Source organism: Gavialis gangeticus, unplaced genomic scaffold (assembly GCF_001723915.1).
Source record: "Gavialis gangeticus isolate Ggan-Ray unplaced genomic scaffold, GavGan_comp1, whole genome shotgun sequence".
NCBI lineage: Eukaryota > Metazoa > Chordata > Crocodylia > Gavialidae > Gavialis > Gavialis gangeticus.
The window spans coordinates 136,023,333-136,039,590 of NW_017729024.1; the positions used below are offsets into that span (position 1 = coordinate 136,023,333).

At 40.5% G+C, this 16,258-nt stretch overlaps 1 protein-coding gene across 1 annotated transcript in view; it reads left to right on the top strand.

Moving 5' to 3' along the window:
- The window catches only part of ADAMTS6 (ADAM metallopeptidase with thrombospondin type 1 motif 6), a 395,156-nt gene that overhangs the window by 196,590 nt on the left and 182,308 nt on the right, over positions 1-16,258 (top strand). The window contains exon 10 of the mRNA XM_019517795.1: positions 13,624-13,770. Within this exon, the coding sequence (XP_019373340.1) occupies positions 13,624-13,770 (147 nt within the window). The remainder of the gene's footprint in view (positions 1-13,623; positions 13,771-16,258) is intronic.

Sequence of the window (16,258 nt, forward strand, 5' to 3'; positions counted from 1 at the left end):
CCTCCCAGCAAATGTCTGGGTAGTTTAGGTCACCCATGATAATAACATCCCTTGACGTAACTGCCTCCATAAGCTGACTGGAGTTTGTTATGTTGCAGTTGTAAAAATACACAGCTTCTATAAACATAAAAAAAACCAAACTTCATTGGGACTTTAGCTTTGATGATGTATTACCCAAATAGACTGAAATGTTACTGGTATAAATGTGAGGCTAGACAAAGAATTCTGGTTTCTATGATATATTTAACTTTATAATAGACATGAAATAAGATTCATGTCTAATGCTCTGTGGAAAATATAGTTTGAAGTTTAGAATGATGGGATACTAAAATCATTAGTTTTGCATTAAAACAGTCCAATCAAGGAAAAGGAATGCAATAACTCTTCACAAATCTTAATAAAAGTGTTAGTGGAGTTGAATAAATGGGGGTGAAAAAAGAGGCTTACTAACCTGCAGAGCACTATGAATGTTAGTTTCATATTTCCAAAGGAAATCTGAGTGTAACAATTTACTTCCTGATTAAAGGCAGACCATTCTTCTTTTACACACAGTGCAGTTTTGTATTGCTTATTTGTATTGCATATTTCTCCTTTCTGTGGTACTTCACTAACTTCTGTAGGTGTTCTACTGGTGATTATGAGTGCAGGATGGTTATCTACAATGCACATCAGGAGGCAATTTTTTCCCTGTGCTGTTCTGTAAGATGGGAATAGCCGTACCTCTGTTGAAAACTCCTGTGCCCCAGTGGCCAATGTTTTTTTCCCCCCAGTAAATCAGACTTAAGTGTATTTTAAAGAGCTTTGGAAGTAGCACAGTACTAAGTTATGGTGTCCTTATTAAAATGAAATACTTTTCAATGAACTTTGCATTCATTTCCCTTAAAATTTCCAGAAAAAATATATTGAAAGAATTGAAATTGAGCCTTCTTTTAACAATTAGAGTTAAAAGAATTAGAGAATTGTAATTATCCTCAAAACGTGTATTCTAAGTTAATTAAATTTACAGTTGCAGTTAAAAGTAAAATAATTTCAGGTTAAGGTATGGGAATGTAGAGTGAAGACTCCCTAACAACTTTAACTTTGCCCTCAGCTGACACAATACAATAGCCATGTGTTAACATACATTGGTATGTGTGACTCTACAATAAGTTAAATGTATTTTAAGAACTTTAGTTTTCATTTTTCTGTTTCATTTAATGTCACTTAAGTGCAGCTGCACAGCTATATACATGGGCACATGCATGCAGATCCTGGAAAAAGTGATGGGGGAAGCAAATCTCATTCCCAGTAGCTGAGCAGGCACTTACTGAGGCAGCTGAAGACCTAGGTTCCAGCCCCTTTATCTATAGCAGGTTTGAACATGTATCTCTCCTGCTTCTCAGTATAGCCCCTAGCCACCACACTACAGGTCAGGCATTTTTAAGAGCTCTCTCCAATGCTCCTTTTCAACTTGAGCTACTATCTTTTACATGTAATAATCACTGGATGGAGAATAGTACAGTGGGTAAGTTTCTGGCCCATTCGGAGCAAGGGTCTAGCCTAGAGCCCAGGGCTTCCTCCTGTCTAGGGTCGCAGTCATTTTACTAGGCCACATAGTCTCAAATTTGCTCTCTTCTTCCTGGCCTCACATATTTCTCTTTCTTGGCACTCCAATTTAGCTCCCCACCAATCTGATCTAGAGTGGACTGTAATACCTGACAAATCTGACCAATTACTAGGTTATCTCTTGTAATTAATTGAAGAATCCCAGAATTCATTCTGTTTAGGCTTTTTTATATGTGGAGGTGGTGATTAGTGTAATTTAATTCTGCAGTTAATGACCACCTCTGTTATATCTGTAGTGATCTTTCTTGGTTTCTCACTGTCTCTAGGTTCTTCTTTAGGTTGTGTTTGGGTATCCAGCAATGCTTCTGTTTCCATTGTCCCTGTCACCCCAATATGGAAAGCATGGAGTTATCATCATCATTATAATTGCTCCCAATTGTTGTTGCTATGACTCCTGATTTTGCCTGTAGTTGGTGTTTTACAGAGGAAATGTGCCTCAGGCTGTTAATGGCAACTCTCTGCAACAAAAGCACACATGCTGGGTTGGGCTTCCACAAGCTGTGTTTGAAGTTTCTCCAGTTGTCCTTGGAGACCTTTTGCATCCATTGTTTAATGTCCTTTGGCATTCTGAATTGCTTCTGTCTGTAAAGCACTGGAACATAGTTCCTTTTTCATCCAATTTTAGTTGCAGGCATTAGATTTCCCCCTCTGCTCCTGATAGTAAATTTTCTGCTTTTGACTGACAGCTTGTTGTTCTTTAAGTTTTAAGTCTGCTGCCTGAGTAGCCTTAAAGCAGTTTTGAAGGAGAACAATTTACATTGCATCTCCATCAGTGTTTGCCTTCGATATCTGGTTCCACTGAATGCTAAAAGTGTCCCAAGGAGAGATATCAGGTGAAGTAAAAGCCTTCTTTCTCCAAAAAAGGTCCTCCACAGTCTGCATGCAATGTATTTAGGGTTGCTGACTTCTGTTGATAATTTTTATTAACCAGGGAACTCATCTCCCCAGTTAGGTATAAAGTCTTATCCTGCTCTTATTAACTTCTTCTCCAGAGAGGTCACGATCCTGTCTTTGGAAATCTTTTACTTGTTGGTATCCCTGCTCAAATAGCATAAGGCAGACAAGGTTCTTTCGGTGAATCTGATATCTGATTAGACCAACTTAAATAGTTGGAAAACAATTTCAAAGCAAGCTGTCAGGTTCAAAAACCCTTCATCTGGCTAAGGAAGTTTCAGCAGTTGGTGTGTGCTCTTCCTGGATGGAGTGAATAGTAAAGAAGCCAGAGCTTCCATCCAGGAAGAGCACACACCAACTACTGAAACTTCCTTAGCCTGACAAAGGGTTTTTGAACCCAAAAGCTTGCTTAAAAATTGTTTTCCAGCTATTTAAGTTGGTCTAATAAAAGATATCAGATTCACCCAAAGAACCTTGTCTGCCTATGTCCTTAGACCAACACGGCTACAACCTACGCCCAAATAGCATAATGCATTTTTAGATCCACAAGCAGATCTGTGCTTTCTGCTTGCACTTAGGAAAGAAGAGCAGGGCTTCTTTGAATACCCACACTATTTAGAAGGATGAAAGGGATGTGTGTCTTACCACCACTCCCCTTGCCTAAGAATCCTTCACGCTTTCCTAGTAAAGTGCTTTTGCCCTTTTATGAAATGTACCTGATACACTGATTTCCAAAGACCAGGAAGTGGCCCAGGGAGTGTCTCACTCAGTTAACTTTTAAATCATTTTATAAGGAAAAGCACATCCAGATATGGATGGCATATGTGGATGGCAGACCTGGAGATGAGTATGGGTTACTGATGGAATTGGAATGTATTTGAGTGGAATAGATGGCCCTGTTGGCCTTCTCTCTGTAATTTCTGGGACTGTATCACCAGCTATAGCAATAGACTTTCTTCTTTGAAAGATCCTTGGAGAATTTCATTTATTGGAGCCAAAGCTCCTGGATCTGGCTACATTTCATAAAGAGAGAGAACAATCTATTACTATTATTCTTGATGCATTCTTGATGTCTGTGATGCTTGAAGAATGCCAGCAAATGGATCCTGAGCTATAGGATCCAGCCTCTTGAAACAAGAGGCATCTTTCTTGTCTGAGGATATGGTATTATTTCATGAGTTTGTTGACAGAATAGAAACTTCTTTGAAAATTTCACTCTTAGTTGAGGAGAATTCTTATTCTATCTTTGGTATTCTTGGATTTTTCTTCAAGAATAGAATTATACTGTCAATTCTAGACACGGTTATGAAACCAATGAAAGCAATATGATTTGCTCGTAGGCAAGCAAGGTCAAAGAAGATGGATAAATTATTTTGATTAGTACATGATGGATATTCTGTTTTTCTTTCTGGAGCATGAGATGCAATCCTAATCTAATGGTAGCCAGATTTACTCTATCTCTTCTTATGAAGATGGCAACAAAAAGGATATTCTAGGCAAAAAAGAATTTTCAGTTGCAACTTTAGGTATAAATAGCAGGACATAATAGCATGCTACCAACATAGCAGTTTTGCAAAATCCATTTGAGAGGAACAGAGAAATTTAGCCGAAGTCCTCATCTCTGAGGACAAATTATCATAAAATACAACTTAAACTTTACTCTGTGAATGTATCTGTCAGCCATCTTTTCCAAGCACCATGTATGCTTAGACCATCTATCTCACTGACAAGAGAAAAGGTAAGGTAGTGAGCCTTCTCTTTAAAGGGTGGAGCTTATATAAGAAGATGGAAGATGAATGTGAGTTAAATCCTATTTCACTTCACGTGCTGAAGTGGCACTTGGTATATATGTAAGTGCAGTTGTTGGCACTTATGTGCAGTTTGGATTCTATTCACTCTCTGATACCCTTTTGAACATGTGTAGGTTTCTGCACTGTGGCTGCAAAGGCACCTGGGCAGAATAGAATCTCTGCATAATGCTGGGTAAGTCCATAAACTTTAGTCATAGAAAAGCAATGGCTAGCAAAAGGTTGATGTCAGAGGAGGAAGGTCCTCCCACCTTTTAGTCCAGTAGCCTACTGGTTAAGGCACTTGCTCAGCAAATATGAACTTAGATCTGTTGCAGTTATATTATCACTTAAGCATATAAAAGTGAAACAGGACTAAACCCTAGCTCTACATCCAGATCTTTGTGAATGTGCCTCAGAAAAGACCCAGGGTTACCTTCATCTTACTTTTCTCAGACAAGCTATTGACATCAACAATAACATCCTCAACGTTGGTAGAAAAGGAAGAGGCCTTTTAAGTCATGAGGAGAAGGCACATAGATAATATAGACAAGGACATGAATAGTCATGGCTAGTTATCAGGCCTGACATCCAGAGCCAAGAGAGGGTCACAGTCTGAGACTGGATATTGAAGTTATGGTCAGGGACCGGCCAATGTTATGGTTAGGAAGAAGCCAAAGTAAATGATGAGAAAACTATGTCTCAAGCTAAGGTCAGGAAGCTAGAATCAGAATGCTACAGATCATGCCTAGATAAAGAGTTGAGAGACAAACCAGGGTCAGGAGGCAGAGTCAAGAATAGTCTGGAAGTAAAAAACTATGAATCATAGGAGCAGCCAAAAAGTCAGCGGTGCTGGTGTCAGTCCTTCAATATGAGGATGACAGTCTTCCAGTAAATAGGAAAGCCACTGATGACTAAGGAGGCCAATACAAGTTCTGCATGTTTGACTGCAGACATGGCAAATAGTTCTGGGAAGGAGTAGATCTTGGTAATGTCAGGTTGCAGTTCTTTCCCTTTGCCTCTCTCATCTATCTGCCTCCATAGTGAAGTGAGTTTGCTCAAAGTGGTCAATGCCTTGTCATACATCACAGTGCAACCGGGGGCAGTTCATTGCTTGAGTCTCCCAGGTATCGATGTGAATATTGCATTTCTTCAGATCAGCCTTCTAGGTGTCCTTGAATCTCTTTTTTGCCCACTTCTAGAGTAGTGACCATTGGCAAGTTGGGAGTATAGGACCTGTTTTGGGAGTTGGTTGTAAGCTTATGACATCCTGTCTAACAGAGTTGGTGCCATATATATGTGGCTTCAATATCAGTGGTGTTTGCTTGGGTTAAACTGTTGGTGTTCATTCTTTTGTCCTTCCAAGTGATAGGCAGGATTTTCCAAAGACATAGTTGATGGTAATGTTCCAAATTTTCAGGTGTTTCTGATATGTTGTACAAGTGTCACATCTCTACAACAGGGTAGAGATAACAATAGCCTGGTAGATGAGAAGCTTGGTTCGGGTATTTATGTCATGATCATTGAAGACATGATTTCATAGATGTCCAAAGGCAGCACTGGCAGATTTTATCCAGTGTTGAATATTGTCATCAATGCTTACTTTTTGGGACACCTGTCTACCCGGATAGGGGAAATGCTCGATATTCTCCAAGAGTTGCTGTTTAATTGTAACATGTGGAGGAGCAGCTGTCTGGTTTCAGGTGCATTGGTAAAGTATCATGATTTTTGTGAAGTTGACATAGAATCATGGTGAGGAGTAAGCAAAAGGTCAGACACCAGGAAAAAATACTAAGAACAAAGGAACGTGGATCAAGAACAGAACCAGAGTCAAAACATATGCTCAGATCAAGGTGGTCTACAAATTCACTGGAAGAATTGTGCAGACAGCTTCTAATTGTCTGCCCTGCTGGTTTTAGGGATGGGGTCAGCTTCCTGCCAGCTCAGCAGCCAATAACCAACTGCCAGAAGGATGATTCATCTCCCAGCTGGAGTGCTGACTAATCACACTTGCCAACTCCTGTTTTGATGTGAGGCTTAAGTGCAGTAAACAAAATTTGGAGTATTTCTTCCCCACTTTCCCTAATTTTCAGACTGCTCATGTGAATTTTTCAGCAACTGAAATTCAGTAAACCTAATCAGTTGAATATTGGAAATATTTCATGGTGGATTTCCCATCCAGTTTATCACTCTTCTTCCCAATCCTTCCATTCAGAAACTCCTTTCAGGAGGGTCTGTTATAATCAGATATTCTGTTTCCTTTGGAAGCAGGACCAAAAAGAGTGGTGCCAAGGTAACTGAGAGGAAAAGATTTCTGTTTGACATAGTTCTTAATCCCAGAAAAGGATGGATATCTTCAATCCACATTGAACCTGAAAAAACTCAGTTTATTCATCAGGAAATTCCAATTCAGTTTGTTGAACCTGTCATCTATAATACCTTTCCTTTCAACACAAATTGGTTTGCAACTTTTTGACCTGATGAACACATATTTCCATATTTAAGTCAGATTGTCATACCACAACTAGCTCTGTTTCCTAGTACTGAAAGATCATTTTCTTTTCTGAGTCATTCTGTTTGGTCTTTCTACTGCCCCTAGAGATTTTACAAAATGCTCCTTGGAAGTGGCAGCATATTTTTTAAGGTAGAGGTTTCACATATACCCATACCTAGACTAATCAAAATGTTCTCTGAGTAAAATCTATTCACTGTCATATACTATTTTACACATGTTCCTTATTTATGAAGTGGGCACTAAGGATAAATCAAGAGAAGTAGATCTTATTACCCACTCAAATGATCCCTTTCATAGTACAAGTTACCAGGAAAATGACTTTTAAAGATCTAATCTTCCATAGCTTTACTGGCACCAGAATCAGATTTTTTCTCAGACCAGTAGAAATCTACATGTGTAGAATCTTACACCTGATTAAAACAAAATCTCTCCAATGCTGATTGGCAAGAATTAGAAACAAAACTTGGACAGCATACCAATGTACATACTTTGCTGTCTATCACATGGCCCCTCTAGATGTTCAGATAAAAGTGTGATAGAATTTGATGCATGATCCACACAATCATGCTTCCTGCCATGCCATATGTGCATGACAGGAGGTGTGATTGTGGGTTCCAGCATCAGATCCAATCACATTTTATTGCTGGTACAGGGGGTTCTCATGGCTGTGAGCCCTGCATCTGATGAGGCTCACAGCATTCCCCATGCTGTGAGCCCTGCAAGCCCTGCAGCAGACAAGGCCCACAGAAGGGGCAGCATTCTCCCTGCTGTCCTGGCTGCAAGCCCTACAGCTGATGAGCTTCACAGTGGGGGCAGAGCTGGGAACTACTGCAAGTCTTGTCCGCTGCAGGGCTTGCAGTGGGTGGGGCACCCTATGGCTAGGAGTTTGTCATTTGATGGTGCTCACAGCCACTGTGGAGCACCTGGCCACAGGTTCAATTAATGGCACGATAAGAACAATTTTGGAATAACTTTGTAGCTTATTGTTTTATTACACCATTAATTGGTTGAACATGCAGCTGGGTCACAATTTAACACATAATTAACTGGTTAGTCCCACATTAAATGTAACGTGTAGATGGAGCCATAGGGATCTAAAAGTTTCAATGTTATGAAAGCAGTAGCTTTTATCCATCTGGCTCCATCAATAACAAGCACTTTGGTTTGGGAATCATATTTTTACAAATTTTCAGGTTGTGGCTATTGGAATGTCCAGGGAAACTGGCTGTTCCAGAAATAAGTGAAATAGGATTGTGAGTGATACACCAGATTCATGTTTCTTTGTATTATCATTATGAAGTAGTTGAGGTTGTCATGGACAACTACAGCACAATCAGGGGTTCATTTGGTCCAGCTATTCAGGTAAACACTGTGAGAGCAGTGTGTTCAGCACAAGATCTACCCTCCACCTGTACATCTAGCAGGGAAGGAAAACAGGAGGGAATCAATAGAACTTCATTAATCATTTCTAAAGTTGCTGATTCAAGAGTTCTTTAACATGTAGCAGTTTCTAGAGATGGATCACATTGGATGCAACTACATGTGTGCATTTACTGCACAGTAACCAAAATTACTGCACAGTAAATATGGCAACTTATGCTGACTTGAGGGTAAATTTGATACCTGCATCATTCAGGTATCAAATTTACTCCCGATTAGTTACTGCGCAGTAATGCACATGTAGATGCTTTACTGCACAGTAACACTGTGAGTACTGACTTGGGACTAACTTTAGTTCCAAGTCAATTCGCACGCAGTGTTAATGTGTTTTAACACCTGCACATGTAAATATCAGCCTATTCCTGCTTACTATGCAGTAACTTACTGCACAGTAAATTTAAGCCAGTATAAACGCATGTTTAGACACACCCGTTGCATCAAAGTGAAATGTGAAATGTCTCAGTTTTGCTCAAGAGTAGGGTATAGTAATCACCCATCTCAGGCACATTTGTGATAAACTGAGAAAAAGGTCTTCTATGCACCTTCTCTCCATTTTCTCTTCTTGCTTACTCCGAGGGTAAAAATGAAACAACAGACCAGAAGCAAAAGAATCCTAGCTGTTTTGGCATGGCTGAAACAACTGTGGTTTATAGATCTCTTTAAGTATCCAAAAAAGATTTTGCAATCTCTTCCTCTTATTTCAGATCTGTTGATTCCGCAGAATAAGAAGGCTCACTCTGACCCTTATTTAATATACTTAATAGCTTGTGCTATACAGTTCTATCATGGTTAGAACAAACATGTTCACTAGAGGTACAACAGATTTTAAAGTAAGCCTAGAAAAGAATCAAGTCACAGATGTCACAGCTTCTAATGAAGTGTGCTTCTCCCAGCAAATAATAATATTTATTGCAATTTGAGCAAGGTGCAGGAGTGCTTGCTGCAACTGAAACTTTCAGGTCCTTCTCTATAGTTAGTTAAGGTTCATTTAGCAGTAGTACCAGAATATCACTCTCTTATAAAAAAGAAATGCTTGGTAACATACAAGAATTAAAATATTTATGAAAGGGTGAATTAATATCTGTGTGCCATCTAGAGATCCTCTACTAATGTGGGAACTTAACATATTCTTAGCTAATAGAATGTTCATTCTTGAATTACAATAGCTTTCACTATAGCTATAACTTTAGCGAAAAGAGTGAGTTAACTAACCTCTAGTGCTTTTTCCAAGACCTCATGCAAATACAGGCATAAACTGACTATGTACATTAGATGCTAAGAGGAGTTTAATATATTAACTGATGAAATAATTGAGGAGGTCTCTGAATTTGTTAATTTCTTATGCTTATTAAAAAGAGTCAAGCATTATCAGAAGGGGTTAGACTATGATACAGAAAGTCTATCTGTTGGCATCACTAGATGACCGGGTCCCATGCTGCTAAGGCCAAGGCAAATTCAGTGTCATAATTTAGGCATATTCCACATACAGAAATCTTCAGAACTGCAATTTGAAGCTACATTTACAGCACACTATTCTTTGGACTGATGATCCGAATTGGATGTTTAGTTTGGCCAAGCAGTAATATTTCAATCCCTCTTTAATTAAGTCTCCATATACCATCTTCCTCCAAGGAATACTATCAGTCCAACTACCCACTATGTGGGACTATGAAGAGGATACTCAAAGAAAAAATCAAAGGAACTCATCTGTAACTGCAGTTCTGCAACATGCACTCATTACAGTCGTACTCCAGGCCCACTCTCCCCTGGTTTTTTATCGGGGTCTTGATAAGTATCTTGCACTTGCAAGAAGTAGGTGTCATTGAGGTGACTAGAGGTCTACACTGCTTTTAAGTCTTTCCTTGAGCATATCTAGGAATAGTGAAAGGAAGAAAGGGGAATGGGTCATATGGCCTTCCAATGGGCACTGCTATCAAAAGGTTTTGCCATCAGAACTGCACACTTAGTATATGCTAAGAATGTGAATATACAAAGTACATCTCAAAGAGCTCCAGTTCAGAGCTGGGAAACCTTCAGTTATACTTTATTACAAAAAATCTGTAGAATGAATATATAAAAATCCTTTTATATACATTGTAATGAAGAATTAAGTTACAGTATTTTCACAATTTTTTAGGATCACATTACTCATTTCTAGAACAGAAAGATGTGACTAGTTTTAGATCTAAACAGAGTGAGAATAAAAATGCATTTTCTTCTTTCTGTCATGTAAGGATCAGAATTTTCTTTTTGTCTTAACATTTAAAAAGTGATACCATTAAGAATTAAACTGGAATTAATGCACCACATATTAGAGTTAGCATGTATACTTTTGCTTGAATTTTTCCCTGCAGTATGGCTTTGGAAGAGAGTGTTATGTAGAGTTATAAATAAAGTATTTCTCTTTCTCGGCTTTTGTCCTCCCTACTTTTTCTCCATCTCTTCCCATGACCTGAAAATTTGCCATTCTTTTCTGGTTTGTGAGGTATCAGACCTTAAATTTGTCAGTGATCCAGACTTGAATACAGCAATTTCTTGATTGTTGAGCGCTTGTGTGAGGAAAGAAGAATATTTAAGGAAAATACGCTCTTTGATATAAAGAAAAATGGAATTCATATGAAAGTGTGTCTAAGTCCATCCTAACCATGCAGTTGGTCCAATAAAAGGTTTAATCCACAAAAATCTTTGCTTCTCATGTATTTTCAGGACCTCCACAGCTACAAAATGACTTGACCACTAAGAAAAATATGCTATACTGAAACAGACTTAATCTTTTTATAAAACGCAAAGAGAAGATACATTTTTATGATAGATTACTTTTCTTCATGTCCTTTAAAATGACTAGTTTATGTCATGTCAATCAGAGCATTATCAATTTGAATATTTTGTTAACTGATTATGTATAAAATCAATAATTATTTCATCTTTAATGTTATGCATACAATTGAGCAGTACTTCTTAAGTAGTCTGTTATAGTCCATTCTCAGGAATTTTGCTTTTAGTTTTAGTCTGGTGATGATTCTTTTCCACATTATATATCTATCTTTAGCCCTAAGGAATAGTTCCAGCAGTCTTGCATCTGTGAGGTATAAGGATGCTCTTACCTCACCCCTTTTTCACAACTGTGTAATCTTTGATTTACATTAGGAAAGGAATGTTATAGGGTCCTGGCAGATGTTACTTTTACGGTGCAATTCTGGTGAACCAAGAACCAGAGCTGCCCCATGCCCTATCTTAATGCTCAGCTGAGCATTGGGATGGGGTCCAGGGCAACCTGCAGTCCCAAGCCAGCATATAGTAGCCATGGGATCCAGGACACAGCTGCCCTCTCCCAGTTTAGCCAGTAACAGTATTCTAGAAGCGTATCAAAAGGCTACCAAGCCGCTTCTGTTTGCTCAGGGTTATTGTCTTGATATTACTCTGACTTGTACCCCTCCCCATGCCTAACCTCTCTACCCAATAAAGCTATCCATTATAGCAAGCCTTGCTGTACATGTTTGAGAGGGATTGGGCAGGCCATTTTGCTCCCTTTGTTCAGCTGGCTAAGGGAGGCTATTTGTGAATACTTCAGGTTAAGAGAAGCACCCCAAAGTACCATGGTGGGCTAAGCAGCCTCAAGGTCCATAGGGTCTGTGTACCTGGGTGGCACAGACCCCTAACTAAGACCAGATCCTGGGTGGTGGCAACAGTTACCCCAGGCTTGTGGGTATACTCCAGGAAGGGGGTTGGCCAGAAGTTGGTGCACCTGGGGAGGCATCCGAAGCTTGTCATTTGGTTGGGCACAGTAAGGCGGGTTTCTCAGTGCAGGATTGCCCCCTACTGGCCCACCACACATGGTGACAGGGGTGGGATCCCACAGCCTGTTGTCTGGAAGGCTTTATTTCAGGGAAGGAAGTAGAGTCACTGAAAACCCTTGAGCAAACGAGTCTTTAATTTGGCATTGGGTCAACTGGACAGGGTAGCTAGCTAGGATGGCTGACAAGCATGACCACCTGACTACAGAGGGCCTGGTGAAGGAAATGAAAGAAAGAGGCCTCCAAAGGAAAAAGAGGCAAAAGAAACAGGACCTGATTAAAGCCCTGCAGGAAGATGATAAGGCAACAAGCAAACGGCGTCTGGAGTTCTTTTAGACTCCAGATAAACATGTGAGTAACTTACCTGAAATTTAGCCAGTAACAGTGTATTCTACAAATGTATTAAAAGGCTACCATGCCACTTCTGTTTGCTCAGGGTTATTGTCCTGATACTACTCTGACTTGTACCCTTTCTGATGTCTACCCTGTCTACCTAATAAAGGCATCTGCTATAGCAGGCCTTGTTGTACATGTTGAGAGGGATTGGACAAGTCTTTTTGCTCCCTTTGTTTGGCTGGCTAAGGGAGGTTATTTATGAATACTTCAGGTTAAGAGAAGCACCTCAAAGTATTACGGTGGGTTAAGCAACCCCAAGGTCCATAGGGTCTGTGTACCCGGGTGGCACAGAGTCCTAAGACCAGATCTCAGGTGCTGGTAGCAGTTACCCCAGACTTGTGGGTGTGCTCCAGGAAGGGGGTTGGCCAAACATTGGTGTCCTTGGGAAGGCATCCAAAGCTTGGCATTTGGTTGGGCACAGTAAGGGAGGATGGCTCATTGCAGGAGCACCCCCTACTGGCCTGCCACAAGTGGAAGCATAGAGGGAGTATATGTTCTCTAGTAGAACAGGATCCTAGGAGTAGAGCACCTAACTTCTATCTGAACTATCGTCGCCTCACAGTGGGCATGTCTACATGTGCGTTTTAATGTACAGTAGCTTATTTTACTGCACATTAGAGTGTCTTGGTAAAAACTGTGCTAATACACTAATGCACAGTAAAATTAGACTACTATACATTAAGCATCACTAAAAAAGCACGTGCTTTTGCTACTGTGCATTAGGGCAGCTTAATGCTCATTTAGTTAGTACCTCACATTAGAGGTACTAAATTTAATGCGCAGGAGCAAAAGTGCATTAATGAATGTGATACGCCCAGTATGAGCTTGGCACTAATACCTAGCTTTTTCTGTGTGAGTTTATTAATCTGAGCACAGGGGCTGACAACCACCTATAGCCCTCATTTAGGCAAAACCCCAAATAAGGATTATAGCTGAAGACCCTTCTGTTTTTTTCACAGGCATGTTGTAAAACTTGCTTGAAGTAGTAAAATGGTTAAGACCTTTGTATGGAAGAAAGAAAGTATTTAATGGTATAGTAGTTTGAGTTATGACTAAACTATAGAGAAGGCCAACTAAGTGTGGCCTTCTAGTTCAAAACTTGTTATCTTTGTGGAAGCCATCTAAAGTTATGTTAGCTATCTGATGCTTTAGATAAGTAACGGATTGCCTTTTTGCCACCTCTTTTGGACAGTTTTGGCATGAACCATGATGGAATTGGAAATTCTTGTGGGACCAAAGGTCACGAAGCAGCAAAGCTTATGGCAGCTCACATTACAGCAAACACCAACCCCTTTTCTTGGTCAGCCTGTAGCCGGGACTACATCACCAGCTTTTTAGAGTAAGTAACTTCTACTGAGCAATGATAAATTGCTCCACAATTTCATAGTCATTAAAATGAATAATTGGTGAAGATATGGTGATCTGCTCTAATACTTCATACAATGTAGAGTGAGTAGATATAACAGATATATGATGAATCACTCCACACTTTTACAGCATGGATTGTGTCATGGATCATTTATTTTATGTTGTGACAAGTATTCTATCTACCCAAGCCTCACTTTTGAACTGTTCAGTATATACCATGCTAAACATATTTAAACATTTCATTAATATTAGAGATGGGGAACAAGAATGGGAAGGTTTTTATTTAAGGGGGAATAATAAGGTTTGATTCATTCAATGTGTAATGATGCTAGACAGTATTTGGACTTCTGTTTTCTTGATCTGAGTACTGGCCAGGAGCAGATCCAGAGAGGGTGCAGTGGTGAGGCTGCAACTCCCTTTCTGACCAGGCGGCAGGAACAGCAGCCAGGGACTTTAAGTGCCCAAAGAAGGTAAGAATTTTCCACTCCCCCCTTCCCCTCTATGCTCAGAGGCACATCTCCTCCCTTCCTTTCTTGGTCCCTTTCCCTCTGAATCCCCTGTCCCCCTCCTGCTGTTGCTGTTGTCACTGCTGCCCTGGGGATGAGGGGAGCTCCAGAGCCACTCCAACCTAGGTGTGCAGGGGCTGGGCTCAGCCTGGGATAACGCCAGTGGCAGTGGGCTAGGGGGTTCCCTTTCCTTACCTGTTCCTTCAGGTGTTCCCCACCAGTCTGGGAGCAAATGCAGGGAGGGGGAACCTACCTTGTGCCACCACTGCCATTGTTCAACGTTGAGCCCAGCCACTGTATAGCCTGGCTGGAGTGGCTCTGGAGCTCCCCTCACCCCTGGGACAACAGGGACAGTGGTGACAGGCAGGGGAAGGGGATATAGAAGGGAGGAGATGTGGATGAGAGAGGAAGGAAAGGTGTAGAATTCTTACCTGCTTTGGGGATTTCAAAAAAGTCCCCAACTGCTGCTCCCATGTCATGGTCTGCATGCCTCAGTGTGGGGGAAGGAGGCTAGGAGTAGGGATGCAGCCCCCCTGAAGTACCAGTCACTGTTCCAGCCCCCCCCCCCCACTTTTAAAATCCTGGATCCATTTCTGGTACTGACCAAAGTGTTATTAGAACATTACATGGTTTTGGAATTTACTCATGCGAAAGAAAGTACAGCACAGATTTCCAAGACTGTAGTTGTAAACCAACAAGAACAACAATGACAACAAGATTAAGCCCTGAAGGAAGCAGACATTTCAGCTCAGTGAGATCACAGGCTGCCTTTTCCATGAGGTACAGTCATTCCTATAAGAGTCTTTAAACTGTTCTGTATTTTCCCTTGACATTCTTAAATGGGTTTATTCTGAGAGATGGTGAGCCTTGCCAGCTCTCACTAGCTGTCATACATTTTAATTCAGAAAATACAAATCAGTCAGAACTTGGATTACTAGATTTTCTCGGAATAGTTAAAATGTACTGCACCATAAGACATTTAATTAAATGGAATTTTATTGGACTATTTGCATAAGAACTATTTGTTTAAATCAAAGGTCCATGATCTGACACTGTGGGCTAGATCACTAGGTGTGACTAAAAAACTGTGAGCTTTTGCTAATGCACATTTAATTGGGTAATGCACATTAAAGCGTCACTAAAACCATGCTCTTTAGTTAATGCACATTAAGCTGGGCTAATGTGCATTTTCCTAGTACCTCAAAATGGAGGATGCCTGCAGACGTGCTGGGAGGTTGCTCTGGCATGCTGTAATTACATCATGTTGGAGCAGACTCGATTGAATCTGCTGGAGCATGGTTATTACTGTGCTCCAGCAGCCTCCTGCATCTTTTGTATCAGTATCCCTGTGCTTCAAAGTGGTGGTGGGGGTGCTTTAACTAAAGCTTGTCGAATGAGCTTTAATTCAAGTGTCCCTTCCACCATTTTGAAGCATGGGGACTATGATACATGAGATACTGCAGTGCTTTAATTAAAGAGGCTGTTGGAGGTGCTCCAATGAAAGCACTTCCCCAACCCCAGAACATGTGTAAAAGTGCCCAGAGGTACTCGATTTAATGCACATTTAACTAATGTTAAATGTGCATGTGTAAATGCACCCACTGAGATGCAGTCAGTGGAAGACTCAAGATGTTGTGGACAAAGGGTGATTTCAATCAGATTTTTTCTATTTTATCAATTGCAAGGTCAGGCACAGACTATTTGGCCCATAGGGTTGCTAGTAGTAGTTACCAGCTGGAGGTATTGCATTGTCCAGGGATCCTTTGAGTGCGAAATAACGTGGCCAAGCCCCTTCCCACTTGATCCATCTATTATGTGGCTATGTGAGGGGCCAGGAGGTGTGCAGCCCTCCCCTAAATCCACCACTACAAGGGGATTTGTTATTCAGGAAACAAGGCTTAGGAGAGAAGAGTGTTTCTGAGATACCTTTTCACTATACTAAACCTGACAATA